Source organism: Brienomyrus brachyistius, unplaced genomic scaffold, assembly GCF_023856365.1.
Source record: "Brienomyrus brachyistius isolate T26 unplaced genomic scaffold, BBRACH_0.4 scaffold33, whole genome shotgun sequence".
NCBI lineage: Eukaryota > Metazoa > Chordata > Actinopteri > Osteoglossiformes > Mormyridae > Brienomyrus > Brienomyrus brachyistius.
Window position 1 is genome coordinate 3340810 of NW_026042308.1, and position 15884 is coordinate 3356693.

The 15884-nt window shown below is 42.8% G+C and overlaps 1 protein-coding gene across 6 annotated transcripts in view; it reads right to left on the reverse strand.

Moving 5' to 3' along the window:
• Window positions 1-14708, reverse strand: part of LOC125721413 (NACHT, LRR and PYD domains-containing protein 3-like) — a 213174-nt gene extending 198466 nt beyond the window's left edge. For 3 of the 6 annotated variants that reach the window (XM_048997289.1, XM_048997292.1, XM_048997296.1), the window contains exons 1-7: window positions 14581-14708; window positions 14064-14204; window positions 11798-11917; window positions 11155-11268; window positions 7827-7890; window positions 7414-7642; window positions 5080-6790 (exon numbers count right to left, since the gene is read on the reverse strand). In XM_048997289.1, the coding sequence (XP_048853246.1) occupies window positions 5080-6790; window positions 7414-7642; window positions 7827-7890; window positions 11155-11268; window positions 11798-11917; window positions 14064-14128 (2303 nt within the window). In that variant the 5' untranslated portion in view covers window positions 14129-14204; window positions 14581-14708. Of the gene's footprint in view, window positions 1-5079; window positions 6791-7413; window positions 7643-7826; window positions 7891-10625; window positions 10834-11154; window positions 11269-11797; window positions 11918-14063; window positions 14205-14580 lie in introns of those variants that run through there. The other 3 variants (XM_048997291.1, XM_048997293.1, XM_048997294.1) reach the window with 3 other exon arrangements.
• Between the last annotated feature and the right edge of the window lie 1176 nt (window positions 14709-15884).

Sequence of the window (15884 nt, forward strand, 5' to 3'; positions counted from 1 at the left end):
TGGTGCGTGTTAACACTCCGCCAGCGGCATTCTGGGCCCGTTGTAGATGTGATCCCTGTGCCTGGTGCGTGTTAACACTCCGCCAGCGGCATTCTGGGCCCGTTGTAGATGTGATCCCTGTGAGTGGTGCGTGTTAATACTCCGCCACCTGCATTCTGGGGCCATTGTACTTTTAATCATGGAGGTCTATTCCACCGTAGTCATAATTACTTAATAATAATTAAACCAAATCCATTATTAGATAATAGGTGTAATGCAAGGCTAAAACTTGGACTTTTGAATGTAAGATCACTGGCTCCTAAGGCGCTACTAATAAATGAAATGATTACTGATTTTAGTCTTGGTCCTTATGCCTTACAGAGACCTGACTTAAACCGAATGAATTCATGCCACTAAATGAATCTACTCCAGCTGATTACGGCATAACCCTTGAGCATATGGCAAAGGTGCTGGTGCTGCTGCAATATTTCAGTCTGACCTAGGAGTGTCTGAGCAAAGTGCTTATAGCTTTAGCACATTTGAAATTATTCTTCTTAGTCTTAGTCCGGATGATCTCTTTGTAGTTGTAAACCTCCAATCACCATTGTTATTGTGTATAGACCACCTGGTCCCTAACCTCCAGTCACCATTGTTATTGTGTATAGACCGCCTGGTCCCTAACCTCCAATCACCATTGTTATTGTGTTTAGACCGCCTGGTTCCTAACCTCCAATCACCATTTTTATTGTGTATAGACCGCCTGGATCCTGGAGTTTGCAGATTTTTCAAGAATCCTGGTGGTCACTACTGACAAAGCCGTGAAATTAATATTCACATGCAGAATGACAGTGATCCTTTAACAACAATGTTTTCTGTTATCCTAGACTCTGTAGGTGTTTGTCAGAATGTAGTCGGCCTACTCATGCCTGTAACCACACCCTGGATTTGATTCTTAGCCATGGTGTCCTGGTGGATCACATATCTATTATACCTCAGAATCCTCTGCTTTCAGATCATTACTTGTTAACATTTGATATACAGTATAGCCTCCCTTCGGCTCCAGGTCCAAAGTACAGTATCAGACGTTCCATTGCCTCCTTAACTACAACAGCGTTTCTCAACTAACTTCCACAGTCCTTCAGCCAAACATCTGAAGCCCCGTGTGAAAATGAACTTGAACGGGTAACTGTGCACATGGAGAAATCGCTTTGCAGCACCTTGATCTTGTAGCTCCACTGAAGAAGATAAAGCATAGAGATAAGAAACCTGCCCCCTGGTGCTCTGATCATACGCGTAACTTAAACAGGCTTCACGCAAGCTAGAGCGCAAATGGGGCTCAACTAAACTAGACGTTTTCAGATCTACTTGGAAAGAGCCTCTCTAAGTACAGACTGCGTGGTCTGTGTACCTCTCCAGAGTCATCGAAGAGAACAAAAATAATCCTAAATCCCTATTTGAATCTCTGTCTAGGTTAACACAGAATTCTTCAACATTAAACTCACAAGTCTCACAAGCTTTTATGAGTGATGCCTTTATTACATTTGTAATGGTAAAATAAAGATTAGACAGACCATCCAGTGCACGTCTGTAGCTACATACAGCTGCCAGCCTCCTGCTAGTCCTATGCGTACTGATGACATCTTTCAATCTTTCCTTCTTATAAAACAATCAGAACTTTTGCGCTTAGTTTCCTCCTGCAAATCCTCTACTAGCCTCATAGACCCAATTCCTACAAAATTCCTGAAGGAGATTCGACCACTGATTAGCACCACCCTGTTAAATGTGTTAGACTCGTTTCTTAGGCTTGGATATGATCCAAAATCTTTTAAACTAGCTGTTATTAGACCAGTTCTAAAGAAGCCAAATCTTGAACCTAGTGATTTAGGAAATTATAAATCAATGTCAAATCTTCCGTTCATTTCAAAGATCCTGGAAAAGCTGTTGCTCGTCAGCTGTCTTTCCTACAGAAAAATAATGCTAATGAATTATATCAGTCTGGCTTTAGACCAAACCACAGCACAGAAACAGCTTCAATCCAAGTAGTGAATGATTTGCTTATGGCTTCTGACAGTGGCTGTATATCTGTCTTGGCATTACTAGACTTAACTGTAGCATTCGATACTGTGGACCATAATATCCCCTTGGAGCGGCTAGAATCTGTGGTTGGCATTAAGGAGACAGCCCTCTCTTGGTTTGGCTCCTATTTAACTGATCATTATCAGTTTGTCCATGTGAACAGTGAATATTCCAAGATCACTAAAGTCAAATATGGTGCAGTATCACACACACACATACGACAGGGCTGAGATTCCAGGCTGCCTGAGACAAGGCCTAGTCTGGTATGAGAGGTACTCGCTGGCCTAGGCACAAAACACTAACACCTTTATAACTTCCAGGCTGGATACTGTAATGCCTTCCTTTCTGGGTGCCCATCTGCATCCTTACATAAACTTCAGCTGGTACAAAATGCAGCAGCCAGAGTTCTTACAAACACTAATAAATGTGATTATATTAGCCCTGTTCTATGCTCCCTTCACTGGCTTCCAGTTAAGTCTTGGATTAACTACAAAATACTGCTATTGATTTATAAAACACTGAATGGCCTTGCACCAGAATACCTTAGTAACCTGCTGGCCTTATACAACCCTCCTCGCTTTCTTCCATCTCAAGGAGCAGGATATCTGTTAGTACCCAGGGTAGAAAGAGCTACGGCAGGCTGGGGACAGCGTGTGGTGCAGTGGGCTAAGCCTGTGTGCCTGTAATCAGCAGGTCACAGGTTCAAATCCAGCCACAGCATGTCTGTGGGTCCTTGAGCAAGGCCTGTAACCCCCAGCTCCCTGGGCGCCATTGCGGGTGGCAGCCCTTCGCAGACAGCTTACTCTACATGGAGCAAGCTGAGGGAGGCGTAAAGACAATTTCCCCACCGAGGGAACAATAAAGTATCAATTAATTAAATTAATTAATTATAGAGCTCTTCAGCTGTGGAATAGTCTTCCAGCAGATGTGTGGGATTCAGGCTGACTCTCAATATTTAAGTCTAGACTAAAAACACACCTGTTTAGTTTAGCTTATAGGGACTCTGGTTCTAGCTCTAGCTAACTGCTCACTCCCAGTCAGACCTATAGTGTGAGGTGTAGAGCTGGGTGGGGATCGGTGCCATTGGCTTTGGATAAACTGAACCATCAGTCTGTCACTTTAGCTTCACACCCCCTTGTGGAATTGGAGTGCTGACATTCAGGGACTCCCCATGCCTGCATTCCCACCTGCCTCTCCCTCCTACTTATGCTGCCATAGCCATATCTGCCGGAGCTTACATACTGCAATCACCTACCTGTTTGCACTGCCTCTAGTCTCCCCTACTTTGGCTAATTGCACATTTTATTTCTCCTACTCCCCCTGGGCTGTGCTGCCTGGAGACCCCAAATTTTAAGAATATCCTGCCTACCCTGCAGTCTGTGACGTTTCCACTACCTGTGAGTCCTTCCGGCCTGCTCACCCTTCTGCCTGTGACATCTTCCCTGTTTACCCTGCTGTCGTACTACTGTTCTCCCTGCCATCTGAAGCAGCTCCAGCACTTGCCTGTCATCACCTCCCTGCCCCCCACTTTGTGACTGACATGTTAAGATTGGAGTAATGTGAATTAGGACTTTGCCATCTTGATTATTTGACTCCTTTTGCTGCCCCCTGCAGGATGGGCTCCCCCTTTGAGTCTGGTTAGGGTTAGGGCTTCCTCTGCTGCCCCCTGGAGGATGGGCTCCCCCTTTTTATCTGGTTCCTCCCAAGGTTTCTTCTTTCTAGGGAGCTTTTCCTTGCCACTGCCCCCTCTGACTTGCTCACTGGGGGCTTTGATCAGGCATGCTGTAAAGTGCTTATAGATGATGTAACGTTGTGAAAACTATACAAATAAAAGTGAACTGAACTGAAATTACATTTAGTGTTTGGTGGGGGGAATCAAAATGATTGTTTATTGCGATATCTTTAAACTAAATGACACATACACATTTTTTTACTTATCTCCCAGCCCTAACCAACAATACACTAATCAGAGAGCTATCAGTCCTGTGAAATAGGCTCATAGCAAAATTGTTTGTTTGTTTGAATGACTTATGAATAATGATACTTCATTCATCTCCATGGGGAAATTGTCTTTTCGCCCGTCCCATCTTGCCCTCCAAGAGACACAGACAAATATACAGGTGGAAGTTTGGGGGTCGCAGCGCAGGATCGGCCAGCATCCAGCACCCCTGCACCTCAAGGACTCAGTGATGACATCACTCTGCCAGACAAGAGATCTGAACCAGCGACCTTCCTCTCATGGACACAGAGTCCGAACCCAAGGAGTCACGCACCACACCCAGTATTTACAGAAATGCTCCCTGCAGCATCCAGAACTGAAAAGAATATGAGTGGTTTTCCCACTATTAATGAAAACTGGACCATTCTGAATGATGCTGTATCTTTGGTTATTTGTTACACAAAGGAAGGTCGTGGAAATCTTGTCTTTTTTGTTTTTACTACATCACTACCTTCAGTTAATATAAACTAGGTTAAAAAGGAACCTTGTTGATAAAAGAGGGGAAATAAATTACATATATACATATTCATTTTATATTTTAAACAATGTTTATCTATTTCTGCCAGACTAGATGTGCCATCACATCCTCAACCAGGTGCAGCTGAGGCCAGCAGAGGGCGCCAGTGAGCAGCCAGAGACAGCAGTCATACGGAAGCTCCCAGCTCTGGGCTCCATCACATGAACACGCTTGCTGACAATAACACTCACATACCACTTATACACCCTGTGGATAAAGAGCCCTCACTGTTTCTATAGCAGGTTAGGATGCTGTGCTGTGATCAGAAGGCAGACTGGATGGGAATGGAAACATAGTAACAAACAAAAAGTGACATCACTACCTTCAGTCATTATAAAGTCTGTGGTCAAGATTAGCTACTGCTATACAAACAGCTATAGCTGTGATTATCAAAATAAAACCCACTTATTAATCCATGAGGAGAAATATAATATATATTACACATTTCAAACAATATTCATGTATTACTGCCAGACCAGACATGATTTCCCATCCCCACGTCACTTACAGAGCCATCCTGGAGTTCTTGACCACAGGCAGCAGCCTGCAGTGCTGTTTATTTGATCTGATGTATTTCTTCAGATCAAACACATCCAGCTCCTCATCTGACATCAGCATCACAAAGGCCAGAGCTGAGTACTGTGCAGGTGAGAGGTCATCTGCTGAAATGTTTCCTGAATTCAGGTATCTTTGTACTTCCTCTACTAGAGAATTGTCACCCAGTTCAGTCAGACAATGGAACAGGTTTATGGTCCTTTCTGGAGATAAATTCTCCTGTATTTTCTCCTTGATATATTGGGCTGTTTCCTTAATGTTATGTGAGCTGGTTCCTGTCTGTTCCAGTAGTTTTTGTAACAGGGTCTTACTGGAGTCTGTTGAGAGGCCCAGGAGGAAGCGGAGGTAGAGGTCCAAGTGTCCATTCTTGCTCTTTAATGCCTGATCCACTGCAGTCTTCAGCAGGTCAGCTGATGAGTTTGACAGAAACACATATAAAGCAGCGAGATACTCCTGGATGCTCAGATGCACAAAGCAGTACACCTTCTCCTGGTACAACCCATACTCCTCTTTAAAGACTTCTGTGCACACTCCAGAGTAAACTGAAGTTTCTGTGACATCAATGCCATTCTCTGTCAGATCTTGCTCATAAAATATGAGATTGCCTTTCTCAAGGTTGTCAAGAGCCAGTTTACCAAGTTTTGAAAGGAACTCCTTGCTGTATTCCTTAAGCTTAGTTTCATGGTTTTTCATATACTTGTCATTTTTTAAACTTGTCTGAAAGATCAGGAAGTGTGTGTACATTTCAGTCAGAGTCCTTGGAATTTCTCCCCTGTCAGTCTCACTAAAAAGCCTCTTAAGCACAGTGGCTGAAATCCAGCAGAACACAGGTATGTGGCACATGATGAAGAGGCTCCTTGATGATTTCACATGTGTGATAATCCTGCTGGCCAGGCTCTGATCATTAAATCTCTTCTTGAAATACTCCTCCTTCTGGGCATCACTGAACCCTCGTATCTCTGTCACCTGGTGGACACACTTAGCAGGTATCTGATTGGCTGCTGCTGGCCGGGAGGTTATCCAGAGGAGAGCAGATGGGAGCAGATTCCCCTTAATGAGGTTAGTCAACAGTACATCCAGTAACATTTTCTTTGTTACATCAAACCAGCTTTCATTGTTCTGAAAATCGAGAGGAAGGCGACACTCATCCAGGCCATCAAAGATGAACAAGACTTTGCCGCTAAACAGTTCAGTGGATTGAAATGATTTCAGTTCTGGGACAAAGTGGTGAAGCAGTTCAATCAGACTGTATTCACCCTTGATCAAATTCAGGTCCCGGAAAGGAAGAGCAAATATGAAGTGAACATCCTGGTTTGCTTTTCCTTCTGCCCAGTCGAGAATAAATTTCTGCACAGAGACTGTTTTCCCGATACCTGCCACCCCTTTAGTGAGTACAGTTCTGATAGGAGTCACACTCCCCCATATGGGTTTAAATATATCATTGCACTTGACTGTAGTATCTTCTGTTTGCCTTTTCTTGGATGCTGTTTCAATCTGTCTCACTTCATGTTCATCATTGACTGCTCCAGTCCCACCTTCAGTTATGTAGAGTTCTGTGTAAATCTCACTGAGAAGTGTTGACTGTCCTTCCTTAGCTTTCCCTTCAAATACACACTCAAATTGCTTCTTAAGTTTACATTTGATTTCCTGTAGCATGAGCTGTCCTGAAAAGAAATGAGAGGAAAATGCACTAATTCTCACCGTGATCCTGACCAGTATGAGAGGAAGAATATTTTCCAAAAACACACTTTTTTACACATACATATCCAGAAATATCCCTGTGACTGTGAATGTGAAACTGAAAGTTTTATCATGTGTGTTTTACTGGAACACCGCATACAGGACCGTGAATAAGCCTTAGGCAGCTAAAGGAAATGTTTAAAGCCATTTATCTGGGTAGTAAGTGTATATCTGCTCAGAACCAAAAAAAACACAAAACCCCTTTTCATTTCCCAAACCTCTCCTCAGGGGCACCACAGCCAGTCCATGTATTTGTTAAATTTCACCACCAGCTCACTTCATTAATTAATTAAATTAGTTTGAAAACTCAACGCGATATTGATCAGCCACATGAGGTTTGTCAAATAAAAACATCCGTGGATATACTGCACGATTTCTGCAAATATTAGGGTGATGTGGGGAGAGGTTCTGAAATGGTAAACACACTTTGACATACATATTATAGTAGTTCTACACCAACATGAAGACCATTTAAACATACTTTTCTTTGGCTGTCTAAGACTTTTGCACAATATTGTACATGTACATAATGTTATGAAGCTCTTACTCTTCTCCAGCATGTCAGCAAGATCATTTTGCTTCATGGTCCTCAGGATGTACAGTGTGATCTTCAGAGCTACCTCTCTAACACTGGTCTTCTGCATCTGACCATCACAGTCCAGGTCATTGTCCTCCTCCAGCTGAGGCTCAGAGCATTTTGGGTAATTCTGATCTAGGTGCCTCACAAACGTCTTCAGCTCGTCCTTTAGGAACTTCATGGCTTTTTCCTCTAGTGACTAAAATAAACAGTCACAGTTAATTATTGCTACTTACACCAAACCTTTTCAGAGTTTCACTTCTGAATTATAGTTTAAAACATATTTCCTTTAACATGATGAATTTCTTATACAGCTGCATAAAATATAAGCTAATTCATATAATAGCCAAGAATATATATATATATCAGCAATAAATACAAACCTTCAATATGGATGATAAACCTGATTTATCATGTAGATCTGAACTGCATTCTTCCATTTGGTCTCTGTGAATTAGCAAAAACATAAAGACCTCAATTCATCTACACAAATGTAACAGAAAGACTGAAAAGTTCCCCCTTAAAATTTCTGTTACTGCAGATAAAGAATAACATTGTGGTATATTACAACACCAATTCCAAAAAGTTGGGACATTGTGCAAATTGTAAATAAAAACAGAATGTAATGATATTGAAATCTCATAAACCCATATTTTATTCATAACAAAGCATAGGAAACATATTGAATGTTTAAACTGAGACATTTTGCTATTTTTTGAAATATTTTGAAAAATATTGGCTGATTTTGAATTTCATGACAGCAACATGTCTCCAAAACGGTTGGGACGGGGGCAATAGGAGGCTGGAAAAGTTAGTTGTACAAAAACCCAATGTCATGCCCAGCTCGTCCGATCCTCGTGTGTGCCGCACCCCCTGATTATCCACGTGTGCTTCCCTGATCTTGCCCAGCTGTGTCCGATTATTTTCGCCCAGTCTTGTCTTGTAAGTCCACGTCTTGCCCTGCCTGTTGTCCATAATTGATGTTAGTTTGGTTGTGTAGTTCTGTCCAGTCCGTAGCCATAATAAATTCCCCGTTACCCCATCTTTTGGCTGCCAGCGTCTTCCTTCCCTGCCTCTTACCTGCCAGCCTGCCTGTCGCTACCCGCAACTCTGACACCCAACAGCTGGAGGAACAATTTGCAAATAATTAGGTCAATTGGCAACAGGTGAGTAACATGACTGGGTATAAAAAGAGCATCTTAGAGTTGCAGTGTCTCTCTGAAGTAAAGATGGGCAGAGGGTCACAATCCCCCTAATACTGCACTGACAAATAGTGGAACAATTTTAGAAAGAAGTTCCTCAGTATAAAATTGCAAAGAGGTTGAATATTTCATCATCTACAGCACATAATGTAATCAAAAGATTCTGAGAATCTGGAGAAATCTCTGTGAAAAACCAGACTGGATGCCTGTGATATTTTGGCCCTTAGGCAGCACTGCATCACAAACAGGCATGATTCTGTAATGGAATCATTGAATAGGCTCAGGAATATTTCCCAAAAACATTGTCAGTGAACACAATTCGCGCTGCCATGCACAGATGCCAGTTAAAACTCTATCATTCAAAGAAGAAGCCGTATATGAACATGATCCAGAATCACCGACGTCGTCTCTGGGCCAAAGCTCATTTAAAATGGACTGCGGCTGAGTGGAAAACTGTTCTGTGGTCAGTCGAATTTAAATTTGAAATTCTTTTTGGAAACCAGGGACACCATGTCATCCGGACTAAAGAGGAGAAGGACCACCCAGCGTGTTATCAGCACTCAGTTCAAAAGCCAGCATCTCTGATGGTGTGGGGGTGCATTAGTACATATGGCAGGGGCAGCCTGCATATCTGGAAAGGCACCATCAATGCTGAAATGTATATGCAGGTACTAGAGCAACAGATGCTCCCATCCAGACGACGTCTCTTTCAGGGAAGACCTTGCATTTTCCCACATGACAATGCAAACCACACACTGCATCAATTACAACATGATGGATTCGTAGAAGAAGGGTCCGGGTACTGAACTGGCCTGCCAGCGGTCCAGATCTTCCAGCCATTGAGAACATTTGCTGCATCATAAAATGAAAAATATGACACAGAAGATCTAGGACACTTGAGCAACTAGAATCCTGTATCAGACAAGAATGGGACAACATTCCTCTCCCAAAACTCAAACAACTGATCTCCTCAGTCCCCAGACATTTACCGACTGTTGTTAAAAGAAGAGGAGATGCCACACGGTGGTAAACATGGCCTTGTCCCAACTTTTTTGAGATGTGTTGTTGCTGCGACATTCAAAATTATCTTATTTATTCCTTAAAATGATGCATTTTCTCAGTTTAAACATTTGATGTTTTCTGTGTTCCATTGTGAATAAAATATAGGTTTATGAGATTTCCATATCACTGCATTCTGTTTTTATTTACAATTTGCAGAACGTCCCAACAAAATTTTTTGGAATTGGGGTTGTAGTTTGGAAAGATGTATCTGCCATGTTAAGCTTTATTCACTGGGGCGGCTTCCTGATTCTCTCATGACAGCAGAAGAGAACCAGTGACATCAGGCTCCAGCACACAGAGACACAGCAGGCAGGAAGGACAGTTTTCTATGCAGCCCTTTGTACCCAGTGACATTTACAGTGATTCACTTGTTTAGCAGAGCTAAATACCAGCATTTTATTCACAATCCTCAGTCAAGAAACTGGTTAAATAGCTTGTCGGTTAAATTCAGCACCTACAGGGCTACTGGGCTGAATCTGTCCTTCAGCACCTACAGGGTTATCCCCCCCCCCCCCCCAGAGTGATCACACAGCTTCCTATGCAACCAGCAAACAGTGAATCCCCCCCGCTACCCCACCCCTCAATACGGCTCTGCTTTGCTTTTAAATGGAGCCGCCTGCTCTGTGAGCGACTGGCCCACGGCCGCACCGGCCTGGGACTCGCAGGTGAGCAGGGAGCGTCAGACGTGGGGGGGGGGGGCACCTATCAGCTTGTTACCCGCATCCCTGCCCCCCCCGCTTTTGTACCAGCTGGTCCCCAGGCCCCCACTAGCCGGGGCGATACTGCTGCCTAAATATGACGAAACATTAAACATCACCATCCTGCACCAGTTCTCCATCCCAGTGGACATAATGTGCATGATGTCATCAGCGTGCGCCACTCCCTCTGAAATGTGCTACTGTATTACAGAATACTAACCGCTTCATGGATCACAGTTTGTCTGTCAGCCAGCAGCAGTGAGGGAAGCTGCGCATGCAGGGCAGGCAGCCTGAGAGCTGACAGGGCCTGGCAGGGCAGAGTCTGGCAGAGGAACACACCTGACCTCTTATCTGCAGCCGCATAAGAGGCCCAGCTGCGAATGTAGGGCAGGCAGCCTGAGAGCTGACAGGGCCTGGCGGGGCAGAGTCTGGCAGAGGAACACACCTGACCTCTTATCTACAGCCAAATAACTGGTCCAGCTGTTAAGCTTTGCGATTAAATAACTTCCAATTCCAGCTCGCAGAAAGTCAGGTTTTACAGTAATCCTCATCCATTTACCTCAGATGTTATTTATATAGAATACAGACAAAACTTTTGTTTAAATTCTCAAGGTGATGGAATCTGTTAAATGTAAAAATTGCTGCATTCATTATAAATATGTTATTTCCTCATAGCTTGTATGTGTCTCTGTGCCATTTGACTGAGAGTCTGAATGTCATTAACAGTGTTTGTTTAAATGCACATTTACCTTTGATCTGTAGGAAAAAGTCCCTCTCTGAAGGTGATTGGGTGATCCATTGACCAGTCACTCTTCAGGGAAACACAGCTGGGTACAGGGGAGTCTGCTCTCTCCATCAGGACACTGTGGGCAGCGAGAGGAAACAAACCCTCATGGTATAAATATAATTCATACAATGGGGACGGCATCACACTGCTGTTTAGCCTTCTGCTCTGCCTTCATGTACTTTGATATGCTGTGAAGCTCTTGATGTAAACAGACTTATTTACGGTCAGCTTTTAAGGAAATTGTCTCATCTAAAATTTAGATATTATATGAAACTTTTAGCATCACTGTTAAAAACCTCCACAACTAGACTTGACTGATGTTCCTTTTTACCTGTTTATATATGTTTTTGTTTGTTTGTTTAGTTTTGTTATGTGGCCATTTTGTATAGGAGGGATGGTCTGTTACTCGCCTCTAGTATAAAAGAACTGGTTGATTGTGGAAGAAGACGGTGAAGACAGAAGATGGCGAGGTCTTTTTATTAAGCTACACATAGTAAAGTGCTGCCCATTGACCAGCCCTAGCTAGGAGCCCAGTTTACTTTTATGTTATGGCCTGACTATAGACCCAGAGAGACATGCATGCTAGTGGGCTGTAACACTGTTACCTCTCAGGGCTCTTTCTGTTACACCCCACAGGGGGGCGCATTTCAGAAGCAGCTCTTCTTTTTCCTCTCTCCTTCTCCATTTTTGTGCCGATCTGGGCCAGTTGATTCCTGCTGGGGCCTCTGTGAACATAAAGGGTTAATACATGCATCCTACGTATAATATTTAAATTGTATTTAAATTATGAAATATTATTTCATGTAATGCAAATGTGACTATTGCAATAATTCCAACTGCCCTGCATTTATTCAGTACAATTCATGCAGCGACCCATCGGGTCGTGTCTGGGTTCACAAAGGGTTCATCCCCGCTATCTCCCCCTAACAAACCACCCCTTTTCAATGTGGAAAGTACAACTTTCAAAATTGATATTGTATTGCCAAATATAATTTTTACCGGTGTTCAGTTGAATCACGCAATCATCGGTGTGTGTTACGGTACCACGTTTCAACAAGGGAGCAGAACCCGTCAGAACATCGGATCCTGCTCTTCCACTCCCACCTTGTCTGCACTCCATGTGCACATCTATGTAATAATGTTCTTGCAGCGATCATGTGTAACTTATTTTGGAATTTACCCCGAAAATACAGGTGCTATTTTCTGATTGGCTGGTAGGTGGCTATTAACTCACATCAGTTATTTCATGAAAAACATTGATAAGTAAATTCAGATATTTTAAATTATATTATTATATTATATATATAAAATAATATACGGTCACGTGAAAAAATTAGGACACCCCATTAAATATTTAGTTCTTTATTAACAAATATCAACATATCAGTATGAAGGCTTCATTCAAGCTATATATATAGATAAAGGTGATGTAATTACATCATCTATGCAAAAACAAAAAACAAATTCACTTATTTACGAAAAGAAATTGACTAAGATGCTAATTTCCACTGAGGAAAAAGTGAGGACCCCCTCACATTCATCACTATTTAAAATGCCTAGAGTTAGATTCAGGTGGCACCATATCAGGTGAAGATGGTTAGAACATCGTTACAGAGCTTTTTGGTGGAGCCTGTCTTATTTAAACCACAGACATTTAGTCTGCTTTGCCCTTGATTGTGGAAATGAGTGATATCACCATGTGAGATCCTAAGAGCTCTCTGAGGCCTTCAGGAAGAAGCTTGTAGATGCATATGAGTCTGGGAAGGATATAAAAAGATCTCAAGAGAGTTTGGAATCAGCCATTCCACTGTCCGGGAAATAATTTACACAATAATTCACATTTAAAACAACTGCCAGCATGGCCAGGGCAGGCTGTCCTAGCAAGTTCAGCCCAAGAGCAGATGGCAAGGGTTAGGGTTAGGGTTAGGTCTCCAAAAATCCTAAAAGGTCATCACGAGTCATACAGGAAACTCCTGCCACAGCTGATGTCAAGATACATGCATCTAGCATCAGAAAGAGACACAGAAGTTTGATTTACATGGGAGCTGTGCAAGGAGGAAACCCTGCTGTCAAAAACACATCTGAGCAGCACTGACGTTTGCCAGAGACCATCAAGACACAGACTGGGGCTTAATGAACAATGAGCTTTGGACAGATGGATCTGAAATTGAATTAGATGGGCGCAGTAACATGTTTGGCATAAACCAAAGGCAGCTTTTGAGCAAAAGAACCTCATAGCAGCTGTGAAGCTTGGGGTGGAAATGTCATGGTTTGGGGCTGCTTTGCTGCAGCAGAACCTGGCCAGCTCACCATCATAGAATCCACTATGACGTCTTCATCATATCAGGGGGTGCATGTGCTAAGGAATGGCTTACAAGAAAGAAATGGAGAGTTCTGGAATGGTCAAGTCAAAGCCCGGATCTGAATCCTATTGAGATGGGGTGATTAGAAGCAGAAGTGCATGCAGGACACCCTTCAAACATCAGACAGCTTAAGGAATTCTGCACTGGAGGGGGGGGGGGGGCTTTCTGCCAGTCGAGTCAGAGATTGATAGATGGTTATAGGAAACGTCTCACTGAGGTTATTTCAGCCAAAGGGGGAAATACTAGCTAACTTTTTCCTCAGTAGGAATTGGCATCTTAGTTAAGTTTCTTTGTTAAATAAGTGAATTTGTTTCTTGTTTTTGCATAGGTGATGCAATTACATCACTTTTATCTACAGATTTTAAAGAAGATTTAATATTTATATTTTGATATTTCTTAATAAAAAATAAAGTTTCCGTACTGCATATAAACCTTGTAAAAACATTTCTCTATATAATTTAATACCATTTTAAATAATTTATTTATCCTAAACGACGCATCGTCCTACCCAATCCGTCCGGCGCTAAGCCTGTCTTTACGTAAAAATACCAAACTGTTTATCCATCCATCCATCCATCCATTTTCCAAACCGCTTATCCTACTGGGTCGCGGGGGGTCCGGAGCCTATCCCGGACAAACTGTTTATGGACTAAGAAAAACAAAGTAAAGAAAAAAATACAGCAATGCCGTGGTTTAGCCTTGTTTCATAAAATATTAAGCCTTGAGTTTAACCCGGGTTCTTCGGCCCGCTAGCAGTTATCCCCAACATCTTAAAACAAGCTATAATCTACCCCGTGCACATGTTTAAGTAACGCTGTATATTAGGCGAAATCAGGATTGACCGTAAATAATTAAATATTATTATTATTGTTGTTAATTCGCTTTACATTCGAAAATTCTAAATATTCTGTGACACAGTTATACTTACCATGTAATGCACGGAGGTATATTTAACAACTAATTACGTTGAGAAGTATTAAATAGTATGTTTTACTATTAGTTTAATCTGTTGAGTATAATCTTACCTGGCAATAAAAATATCTTTTTATTTTTCCAGAATCATATTCGTGCTTCTTGATAAAATGGCGACTCCAGGTTTAAATCGCTTTCACTTTCATTTACAGACAGGAAGTCATTATATCAGCTTCGTATCGGAACAGCGGAAGCTGTCTAAGCGGAAATGGACGTGGATTCAATGGCGCGGTGTAGGATCTTAGCCCCGCCCCACGCAGCATCTGAATGACCCCCCCCCCCCCGCGGGAGATCCGATCTGGATGTGGAGGGCCGTCACCCCTCCCACTGCATGATTCTTCTTTCACAGCAATATCTGCACAGCTCCCCCACCCCCCACCCCCCCTAAAGAGCCAGTGACAAGCTGCTCACACAAATATTATGTTTTATGTTTCCCCATGACTGTCTGCTGTTTCACATGCAGTGTAGAACCGCGGAGCAAACGGCGGCCAACAAAAGAAAAGGCCCATTGATTCCCAGGGGAATCATTTTAGCGCAGGGAGACTTTAGCACGGCTCTGCTAGAGAGGGCTGTTATCTTCTTATCCGGTCCGTGGTCCATGAGTCCAGGGTCCCAGAGGAGAAAGGGGAACTTGGCTGGGAGATGAGTGCCCCCCGCACCCCCTCCCCACCAGCTCTCCACAGTCACAACAAGGAGATCAAAATTATCTCACTGCTCGGTCTGCCCTGGCAACTCCTCACATCCTGGACGAAATGAAGGGGGGAGGAAAGAGAGAGACTGAAGAAGCAGATTTCTGACAAGGTGGACGATCAAAGCGAGCCTGGGGGGGGAATAAAGGCCGGTATCTTTTATGGGCTGTGGATGTAGATGCCCAGAAATACTCACTCACAGATATTTCCTGTTACAAACCAAACATTTATTTCGCATTTAGGGTGACGGATGTCAGCACGCCGCTCGCCAGTCATTAAAAATGGTGGCTGGATCGTTAATCTGATCTAACAGATAAGAAGATTGTATCATGAATCGTTTCTCTTAGCTTGTCTCCTATGTGCACAGGTGTTATAGACTGTGTGCTGAAACAAAAGGTACAAGAAGTAAAGCAATTCCCACCTGCGCCGGGAAGGAAAAAGTTCACATGTAGATCTACTCCAGGGTGGGAGATGTATTGCTTGACTTCAGATTGCTCTGACATTAGGGATTTACGTTAAAATGGCTTAAGAACCAAACCCATCACCTCTGCAAATGTGTCTCGCAAATTAATTATCTTAATATATTATTGGAAATTGCACGACGTGTATGATCCATTGAATTAGTTTTTTTATACATGGGAAATTTTAAAGACCACACTTCCCATATG